This window comes from Anopheles gambiae, chromosome 3 (assembly GCF_943734735.2).
Source record: "Anopheles gambiae chromosome 3, idAnoGambNW_F1_1, whole genome shotgun sequence".
Classification (NCBI taxonomy): domain Eukaryota; kingdom Metazoa; phylum Arthropoda; class Insecta; order Diptera; family Culicidae; genus Anopheles; species Anopheles gambiae.
This window is the reverse complement of record NC_064602.1, coordinates 96,839,645-96,850,277: the sequence shown is the minus strand read 5'-3', so window position 1 is coordinate 96,850,277 and position 10,633 is coordinate 96,839,645. Positions and strand designations below refer to the sequence as shown.

The 10,633-nt window shown below is 46.9% G+C and overlaps 2 protein-coding genes across 3 annotated transcripts; both read left to right on the top strand.

Moving 5' to 3' along the window:
* Positions 1-1,024: 1,024 nt before the first annotated feature.
* On the top strand, positions 1,025-5,423 carry LOC1280418 (uncharacterized). Its single transcript, XM_320269.5, has 4 exons — positions 1,025-2,463; positions 2,542-3,397; positions 3,457-4,314; positions 4,378-5,423. Exons 1-4 carry the CDS (start codon positions 2,220-2,222, stop codon positions 5,006-5,008), a joined length of 2,589 nt encoding a protein of 862 aa, XP_320269.4. The 5' UTR covers positions 1,025-2,219; the 3' UTR covers positions 5,009-5,423.
* Positions 5,424-5,519: 96 nt separating this feature from the next.
* On the top strand, positions 5,520-10,237 carry LOC4397664 (serine protease 53). 2 transcript variants are annotated; one of them, XM_061659926.1, is made up of 4 exons: positions 5,520-7,114; positions 7,181-8,104; positions 8,184-9,050; positions 9,117-10,237. In XM_061659926.1, exons 1-4 carry the CDS (start codon positions 6,009-6,011, stop codon positions 9,787-9,789), a joined length of 3,570 nt encoding a protein of 1,189 aa, XP_061515910.1. In that variant the 5' UTR covers positions 5,520-6,008; the 3' UTR covers positions 9,790-10,237. The 2 variants fall into 2 exon arrangements, with proteins under 2 accessions (XP_061515910.1, XP_061515911.1); XM_061659927.1 differs by lacking the exon at positions 9,117-10,237 and having other exon boundaries at positions 8,184-9,054.
* Positions 10,238-10,633: the final 396 nt, after the last annotated feature.

Sequence of the window (10,633 nt, the reverse complement as noted above, 5' to 3'; positions counted from 1 at the left end):
AAAAATAACTTACTCTAGCCGTGTGCGTGTGTGTGTCCGTTCGTCCGTTTGTCGTCTGGGCGACACATCTCTCCGAAGAGACTTGTCTATGGTGTGGTGTCGCGCTTGTTGATGTCTTCATGTCCCGATTGGACATCAACAGTGCAACAGTACAACCAAATCACATGTCTGGCAGGCCAAAAAACTACTCGGCTTTAAGCCGACGTGGACATGGCCGGACCGGGCCATCGAGGATATCCTTCGCAACCCATTCCCCGGCCTCGGCAAAACCCATTAATCATTGTACCGCAAATAATTAAGCAATGCGGACGGGCGAGCGGAGACGCGGCTACAACATTGTCGGACCTGTTGGAGCGTGGGCTGCCGAGGACGAGGACAACGTAACCCGATACAACCCCTTCTCCCCGGCAGAAGCAATCGGTTGAGTGGTGTGGTCAAGTGGAGAGCGAATTGATTATTTGCCCCATTCCGAGAAGCTGGTGACGATGTCCTACTTTTCGGGACTTTCTGTATCGGCAGCAAGAAGCGCCATCATCATCATTGGTGTGGCGCTCCGTGTTTCCTTGTGTCCTAGACGGGGCATTGCCGGCCAAGGGAGAAAAGGGGAAGGATGGACAGTATTTTTTAATTAAGAATCTGGAACAGTGGTACAGCGCTTTGGTGCTGTGGTTTTGTGGGTTAATTAGATTAAAGCCTTTATCATGCTTATCACGCTGGTTGTCGGATGCGTTGGGAGCAACAATGAGAGTGTGAGCAACTGTCCTCGAGCTGAAGATTGCTAGCGGGCAGCGGTCTGGAAAGGAAACGAAGCAAAAAAGGACAGACGGCTGGAGCCATCCTCGAGGCCGGATCGACGGTGGAACTCGTTCCACATTTCAAGGGATGCTAATTAAATAAACCAGTTCCCGGCGACACCGGATCTAATATGTCCCTCATCTGCGCGTTCCGGACGATGCGTTCGCCTCCTGTGGGAATGAAGTGTGAATTTTCGGTCTCCAGGAAGCCGGTTCCCGTTCTGAGCGGAGCATTTCTCAACCCGACGGGACACTCGCATAACGAGCGGCCATTACGAGGAGAAGGAGGAGTGGTACTGTACTTTCTTCCGTCCCGTGAAGCCGTGACCGGCAGGAAACATGGTCGAGAAATATCAATGGTCCCATAAATCAGGACACTGAACTGGGTTAAATGCTAAGCAAACGGGGGGAGAATCCCAGTTTTCGCCCTTCAGACAGTATCGCTGTCGATGGTCCGATAACAGTCCCGCTGTTGATTATGTCATTTTAAACTAAGCACCACCTTGCGATGGTCGTTGAGCAGTGTCATTCTGAGAGGAGTTCTTCCATAGTACAGGAAGAGCGTTGAAAGAGTGTGCAAGGACGTGTGCATTTGCAAAGCGAGTCAATCCGGATTTGATGTTTGTTTGAAAGGTGCATCAACACGAATGCATTGCTTCACGGGCAACTGGTGCCCATCGGAGTAAATGGCACACAGTGCTGCAATTGTGCTTACTGTACTGTGAAATGGCAAAGCTTTTACAATCTGTCCCTGAATGTTGATTCGTTGAGGGGTAAAACGATTTCAATAATAGTTACTTTGGAGAAAGACAAAAGTCATGCAGTAACAAGTTTTTGAAGTAAGAAAAGTTTGAAGTAAGGTTTGAGCGAGGTTTGAACTTAGTATCGATGGGTTGATAGCCCGGTCGTGAGCTGAATAGGCTACCAAATAGAATCATTAAATGTGGTGTGTAGAACAAATTTTATTCAAGCTTTGATTGAATTGGTAAGGCTTTCTCATTACAAATGAGAATCAATTTCCTCTCTTTGCTCTATTTTTATTTATCATCTTCTCTTTCTCGCTCTCTCTCTCTCTCTCATTATCGCATCATTCACACATACAATAAAGCATACTCTTCAGCATGATAGAGTTGGTAGATAAAATGTTCATGTAAACATAATGTTGAATCAACACGTAAAATCCAGAATAAGAGAGAGGGAGAGATGCTTTAAAAACACCAACACAGATGCAACCACATCAAATTCACTATCACAATTTGGCTAAGCCCGGTTTAAAACTTGTTTCCAAATTATCGACCTGTTGGGATTTTACGCTTCAACCTGTTCCAAAGTTAAATTCACCTTCGATCCAGCCGGTTCGATCAACACGCAGCAGTATGATCGTATTCAGTTCCAATTCTTAGCTAGAAGCAAACGGACGTAGCTATGCGTGATCTGTCGCGATGGCTGCTGCTACTGTCCGGTGTGTTGTGCGTCTGGAGTCAGACGGTCGGCGTCAATCGGCTCGTGTGCGGTCGGCGTAAGGTGAAATCGGTTTATCTCATTCACAATGGTATCGACGCAATGCCGGGTCACTGGCCGTGGCATGCGGTCATCTATCAGCGTGCGAACGGTGCTGAAGAGTACAAGTGTGGTGGCTCGATCATCGATGAAGATACCATTCTCACATGTACGTAATGTGCGCAAGTGATCGTAGTAAATGTTAAGCCCTCATCTCAATGGTGCGTCTTTGTTTTCTACTTCACAGCTGGTCACTGTGTTACAGTTGGGAGTAGAGCTATCTCACCTGAGCAGCTGTCAATCGAGGTAGGCCGTATTCGGCTGCACGAGCGAACAGAATACACCCAGACGCATGGTGTGCGGCAGGTGATAGTACATCCTGGATTGAATGTGCGCCGATTCAAGAACGACATAGCTCTGATCAAACTGGCGAGCAACATTACTATGACACCGCACGTACAACCCATCTGTCTGTGGACGATGGACAACAATCAGGAGTTGATCGTGGGCAAGAATGGTACAGTGCTGGGGTTCGGACTGACGGAGCAAGACGTCGTGTCGGAGCAGTTGAAGCAGGCGTCGATCGGTGTGGTCGATACGCTGACATGCCTTGCGAATGATCGAGCAGCGTTCGGAACGTACCTGACGTCGGAGATGTTTTGCGGAGGAGGCCGGGATGGGGTGAGCGCATGCAACGGAGACAGTGGTGGTGGATTGTTTCTGGAAGTTGAAGGTAGATGGTTCGTGCGAGGTATTGTTTCGTTCATTCCATTGCGAAAAAATACGGCTCTATGCGATACGTCAAAGTTCACGGCCTTTGCCGATGTGGCCAAGTATCTGAAGTGGATCGAACAGTACATTGACCCGCGTGTGCTCGTGTTCGATACAGACGATTATGAGGTGGATTATGAGGAGAAGCTACCGCTTTTCGATCTGAAAACGTGTGGTATCAAGTCGGACACATTTCTTGCCGAAGGATCTCACATGAGCTACCCTTGGGTTGGTTTCGCCGTGGTGCCTCGGGCCGCATTGTGTGTCGTTACGCTCGTCAGCGATTGGTATGTCATTGGTCCGGCAAGCTGTTTCGAGAACGATGGCAACGAGTAAGTATCGGTCTTTTTTTTCGTTGATCTTGGAACTAACATTGTTTGGTCTCTTCTAGAATTCGCATTCGACTGGGTGAAAATCTGAAAGAGCGAAAATGCTTCGATCGTAACGGAACGACGGTGTGCGCCTATCCACTGCAAGCACTGCAAATACAGCGCATCATCATCCACCCAAGGTACAACGACAAAGAGTTCACGGACAACATAGCGTTGGTGGAGCTGCTGACTCCAGCAGACACAACGCTACCGAACGTGAGACCCATCTGTCTGCCGGTCACAAACGAGCTTTACTCGAACCAAACCTCCAACCTGTTGACCATAGGGATATCTTTTCTCAAGCGATCGTTTGTGGAAAAGCGCGTCCGACACGTTAACTCCTCGCAATGCATAGATATGTACCTAGACGAGGGGTTGAGGTTGAACTTGGACGAGAAGCGTATTTGTGGCGAACTGTCTGCTGAAGCCAATAGCGATTGTGCCGCATTCAAAGCGGGGGCAGCTCTGCAGGAGTTGCGCGCGATCAGTATGGCCGGAGATGAGCGGTACGTACTGCGAGGGTTCGAATTATTTTCTAAGCAATGTGACTACACCTTGCCGATCGTGTACAACAATTTGTACGCCTATCTCGACTGGATGCTGTACAACATGAGATTCAACGAGGTGAATACGGACTCGTCCCTTGAAGCGAAGTGGACGATCCGGCAGAAAAATCATGAAAAGTTAGGCCTATTCAATATGAGCTCCTGTGGAATCGTATTGAAGCCACCAAGAGAATATGGTTCTGAATCTTACAATCCTTGGATTGGCTCACTTGTGCTGAATACGGGGGTACGATCGCCCACGTCTAAAGTGATACTCATAAGCGAACGGTATGCATTAGCCCCAGCTCAGCAATTTAGCGGACCAAACGAGTGGTAAGTGAGCTAAACCTCCAGTTTATCTATGAAATGATTTTCCTGATTTTCTTTTCTTTACAGGGGATCAATTATTCTAGGTTACCATCATGCAATTTATGATCTAAAATGTTTGTTTGAAGCATGTGATGATCCGACTTATCAAAAAGTGAAAATTAAGAAGGTATACATCCACCCAGAGTTTAACGAGCAACACCTCACCCTAAATAATATCGCTCTCATTGAGCTGATGGAACCGGCCAACACTACTAAGATTGCGATCAGTCCGATCTGTCTACCGTTGATGCAGGAGTTCCGCAACAGTACACCGTTGGAGTTGCAGCTGGCAATGGATTCATCGGGAAGTAGAAATGTAAAACGGTTGAGTCCGGCCAGCTGTCGGGCGCAGCTCATCCATGGAGGGCATTTTTTTGCGGTGCATGAGCTTCCGGTTTGCGCAGAGGGCTATGCCGATGTGCGGTTGGCAGAACATTCCGGATCGGCACTGCAAGGGTCGTTAGAGTTTGACGGACGCAAGCGTTATTTTCTATACGGGTTAAGGCTGCTTTTAAAGTCCGATGGCGCGGCAAATCCCGACTTACCGTACCTTCTTACTGATGTTAGCCAGCATCTCGATTGGATCTTGGAGAATATGAGCGTTACTGGTATGGATAATTCATCTAGTCCGATGCAGCAATTTATTCAAATGATCTAAGAGACCAGTTAGTTCTTTGGTGCGTTATCGTGGTCTCCTCCCACATTATCGCTATCTTATTATTTATTATTTATTTAAGTTCCGAAACTTGATGAAAAAGTTCATATCATCTGAGCAGGTTAATTTAGTTTTGAAATAATAAAATCAGTGAAATTTATGTGAAATGGGGAAGAATAAGGGCAATGTGCGCGAGCGACGGAATGTGCGCGAGAAGGAAAGAATAAAGAGAACGTGCGAGAATGAACTAGGAAGGAGAACGCGGTTACGGTGGGTAACGCGGAGCGAGAGGGAAGATGGGCAGAAGCTATAAAAGCGGTGCGCGCTTTGGGGACGGGGAGTTAGTTTGGGACCGATACGGGAACTGTGAAACGTGAACTACTAAACGAGATGTGCGAATAAATCGTGTAGAACTTTACTTTCCGTTGTCCGTGTTTACTTCCCATATCACAGTTACCTTCTCATTTATTCTCCAAAATTCAAACAGTCGCGAGGGCAACATAATATCACGGTTTGGGATTTTGTGTGGAATCTTTATGGATGTTCTCACTTTCTTCACTATTCACGTGATTTAGTTGCTATCGATCGCAATCCATGAGATTGGTCGATCTTAGATATTTTTAGATCCCTCATCACTAGCCTTCGGTGCTAATTCCTTCTTGTTCAAAGCTCAACATATTGAGACCGGTTTGGAAATATATGGCAACGGACCAGTATTCATGAAATGAAGCTCAGTGTTAGGAATACTCTAGAACATTACCAAACCCCTATCACGATAGATTGGGAAGCGCGTAACAACCGCCAAAACTCTAAGGCATTACAATGTTGATTGCATATTTTAATAAACCAGTTTGATAAAAACACTGTCAAAAAACCCAACTGAAAACCGGTTTCAATCGAAGCTGGACTCCACCAAGCTCGAATAAATGCTCAAAAGCTGCTGCGAATAGTCACACAATCTGTTTGTAGCAGTGGAAGAGTGAAGACGCAATATTTTGGAGAAATGGCGCGGCAGTTGCTGGGTCTGCTGATACTGTCCAGTGTGCTTTTGTGTGTGGTCGCCCAATCGCTCGGACCGAATCGTTTAACGTGCGGCAAGCGAAGAGTCAAGACGATCCATCTCGTTCATAATGGAATCGACGCAAAGCCGGGTCACTGGCCGTGGCATGCGGCAATCTTTCACCGCAAGGGCGATCAGATGGATTACGCGTGTGGAGGATCCATCATTGACGAGAACACCATTCTCACGGCGGCTCATTGCGTTTTCCTTGTGAATGGGCTACTGCCCGTGAGCCGGATTTCGGTACACCTGGGTCGGGTTCATCTGAAGGAGGTGAGCGAGTTCGTGCAGGAGCACACGGTGCAGGAATTGATAGTGCATCCCGGGTACAATTCGAGTAGATTCGTGAACGATATCGCACTGATCAAGCTGACCGGGAGCATCACGATGAGCGAGTTCGTGCAGCCCGTTTGTCTGTGGACGATGGATAAAAACCAGGAGCTGATTGTGGGAAAAACCGGTACCCTGGTGGGCTTTGGTCTGAATGAGCAGGACGTCGTGTCGGAGCAGCTGAAGCAAGCGTCGATCGGTGTGGTGGACGCGCTGACGTGCATCAAGAGTGATCGTTTGTCGTTCGCCAATCAGCTTACGGCGGAGATGTTCTGTGGCGGCGGCCAGTCGAACGTGAGTGCTTGTAATGGGGACAGTGGTGGGGGTCTGTTCTTCAACGTTGAGGGCAAATGGTTTGTGCGGGGCGTAGTATCGTTCATTCCGGTTCGCCAGCGGACGGGACTGTGCGATCCGTCCAAGTACACGGCCTATGCCGATGTGGCCAAGTATTTGGGGTGGATCGATCAGTACATCGATCGGCGCGTGCTCGTGTTCGATACCGACGAACTGGAGGTGGATTACGAGGAGAAGCTTCCACTGTTCAATCTGAACACTTGTGGTACGATGAGTGAAACGGTTCTGGCCAACGGGCAACCGGCTCCCCTGCCTTGGCTTGGGTTTGTTCTGACGAAGGAGAATAAGGTCAAATGTGTTGTTACACTCATCAGCGAATGGTACGTGGTGGGTACGGCAAGCTGTTTTGAAAAGAATGAGAAAGAGTAAGTCACTGCAAAACCTTCATAAATTAAGATGTAGCTTCTAAATGAAATTTTAAATAATTGCAGTTTACGGATATTGTTTGGCGGTTTTGACGATTTGCATGAGCAAAAGTGCTTCGAGCGCAACGGCTCGACGGTATGCGCGTATCCAACGCAATCTCGCTCGATCGGAAGAGTAGTGGTCCATCCCAGGTTTAGCAAAAACACTATCAACGACAATATAGCGCTGATTGAGCTGCAAAGTCCCGCCGACACGACGCAACCTCACGTGAAGCCCATCTGTTTGCCGGTAACGCCAACACTTTACACCAACCAAACGGAGAACTTATCGGTCTTGTCGTTGAGGTTGGCTCTTAGGACCATCATCGATCAGGAAGTCATCCATTTGGATTCCGAGTTTTGTACAAAAGTACTCTCAAACACTTCGTTTGCGATCGATAATGAGGATAAAAGCATTTGTGTAATAGTTCCCGAGGAGGATGTTGCAAACTGCGATGGGTTGCTCGGGCAGGGTGCACCACTACAGGAGTATGTGAGCACGGTCGATGCTGGTGAGCGTTACGTACTACGAGGATTCGACCTGTTTGGGATAACCTGTGCCGGAAACTATTTTGTACCGGTATGGTTCGTGAATGTGTACTCTTACCTCGACTGGATGCTGTACAACATGCGATACAACGAAGCGGTAAACGAGGACGAGCAGGAACTGATCGCAAATGCAACGCTCGCAAAGTGGAAAGAGCGCCAGCAAGCTGCGGGAAGTGAAAAGCTAAAGCTTTTCAACATGGAATCCTGTGGTCAGGATGTGGTATTTGAGACCAAAATCTTAAATAGGGTTATAAATACGATGATTGTCATGCCGTGGATCGGAACGCTGAAATCTGTCGATAATCCAAGTAAAGGAATGAGGGTATCAGATGGTTTTGTCGTTTTGATCAACGAACGTTACGCGTTGACAGCAGCAAACGTTTTCCGTCCTGATGTACAATGGTAATTGTATTTCATTTATCTCTTTTTTCAGTCACAGTAACGTGTTTCTTTGCATCATTTGCTCTCGTATTCATTGCAGGCGATCGATTACGCTAAAGCATACCTTGTTTTCAATAGATGAAAAATCATGTAAATTTGGACCATGTTCTCCTCTGTCGTTTTCGGCGGAGATTAAGTATGTCACTATTCATCCACAGTATAACGGTACGCTGAACGTGCACAACATCGCACTGATCGAGCTGGTGGAACCGGCCAACGTTACCGAGGGTTTAATCAGCCCGATCTGTATGCCATTGACAGAGGAGTTTCGAAACAGTACGCCACTCGAACTGCTGGTGCCATCATCCTTCTTCAACCAGCATAGCACCCAGTTGGAGCCGCTCGATCTGCTCAACTGTCAGGAACGGTTTGCGCAACTAAGTGCCAACGTTACCTTGAACAGTCGATCACGCTGTGCGGTAGCGCTGGATACGGACGCAGCGGAGCCGGCGGCGTTATATGCCGGCACTCCATTGCAAACCTTACTGAGGGTTGGAAGCAAGAAGCGTTATTTTCTAAGCGGTATAAACAGTTTTATGCATCTCGTGAACTACCTAAATCCAAATTCACCGTATCTGTTTACCGATACCAATGCGTACCTGGACTGGATACTGGAAAACATGCAGCTTAATGGTAGTGTGCCCACAGAAACATCGTCCAATGTAAAGCGTGTGGATCCTCCTCCGACACAAAACATATCCAGAAGAAGACTATTTAATTTTAAAACTTGCGGGGCCTACACGAAGGGATCCAGCGCGAACGCAACGTACGAGACGGAGCCGTGGCATGGATTTGTGCACAACTGGGATCCGGTGTTCAATTCGACTTCTTTTATACAATGTTCCGTTGTGCTGGTGAGTGAATGGTATACGATTGGTGTTGCGAGCTGCTTAAACCCAGATATCAAGTGAGTAGATAGAAAGTAGTAGTTAGTAATTAGAGGATGGATAATTGTTTTGTTATTCCAACGCAGGCTTTGGGTTCAATTTGGAGGCTATGGTTCGAGATTATGGGGTGACTGTTGGGACCGAAATGGAACTAGGATATGCCGGCCTAAGACGTACCAGATCGCTGTCGAGAGGATCATCGTTCATCCACAATACAACATAATCGGTTACAAAAACGACATTGCGCTGGTTCAGCTGGCCACTCCGGCAGATATATCGCAACCAAACGTGCAACCGATATGTTTGCCCATTCTGGAAGAGGTACGCAGCTATGCTGTATCCAGCTTAGCGATGGTCACGATGGGTTTGGAGGATTTTACGTTGCTCACGAGCAAGATTAACGGTACCCAGTTCGTTCCGTCTACCGAGTGTCAACGACGTTGGGATGGAATGGCACTGAATATACAGATCGAGCAGACGAAACAATGCATCCTGGTGGTGCGAGATCCACGAAACGAATGCTATCCCGCGCTTCCGGGCTTTCCGTTGCACACGACACAACAATTGCTAGGAGAGCAGCGTCACTTTTTACGAGGGTTATTCTCGCTGCGACCAGAGCTGTGTAGCAGTTACTATCCTGCGATCTATACCGATGTGGATGTGTATTTAGACTGGATACTCGATAACATGGATGAACGGCTTGGGATATCCAGATTGCCGTACAATTTAAAACAACACTTAATTTTCTCAGAAAAGTAGCAAATATATACTTTGAAGAATAGCTCTTCCTAAAACGTGGTGACTTTTCAAGACCCCGTGCTAAGTTTAACGTGCTAACTTCCACATATGAAGGCATGGCGTAGAAGGATCGAGAATAAACTTAACGATAAAACAAAACATGCATAAGTTAGTACTAATCAACATAATTTATCTGTCGTCATTCCTACAGTGTAGCTTTCCATCACAAAATGTTGATAGCAGAACACATACCTCACAAAGCAAAGAACTTTCTCGTATTAAGTTTAACCGCAAAGGGGTGTTTTCGAATAAAGATGGGTTTATGCTTCTTTTCCGTATTCTGAAACACAATCCATTTTCTATTTGGTGCAAACGTCCTACGCGGACATGCCGGCCTATAAAAGGTTTCAAGACCACGCAGCCGGATTGTCAGTTTTCGGTACGGGGGGACGATCCATTCTGGGCTAGAATCCATGACGGGCAATGTATTGAGTCGTTCGAGTAGACTTGCGTTTCATAACACCGTGTAAATGTGTTCTACACATTTGTTGATTATTTTTGTTTGACGAAAAAAAGTTATCTTATGTCAAAATGAATGTCGCTGAAATTTAATTGAAAAATGAGTCAAAATTAAGACATTTCGTGAGATGATTCTTCTGGTGTACATGTCGTAACCACCACCTGTAAGGTTTTGTTTTATTTTTCCACCACCGTTCGCGCATACGTCCATTCAAAAACTTATCTGCGTTTGCTTCTCGTGTTGGTCGTGCCATTTTCGCAAACGATCCTATCTCCAAATCGAACGTCTCTCAACATCGCTCCACTCTCCGAAGCGAACCTCACGCGCCTCTATACTTTTGCTTTT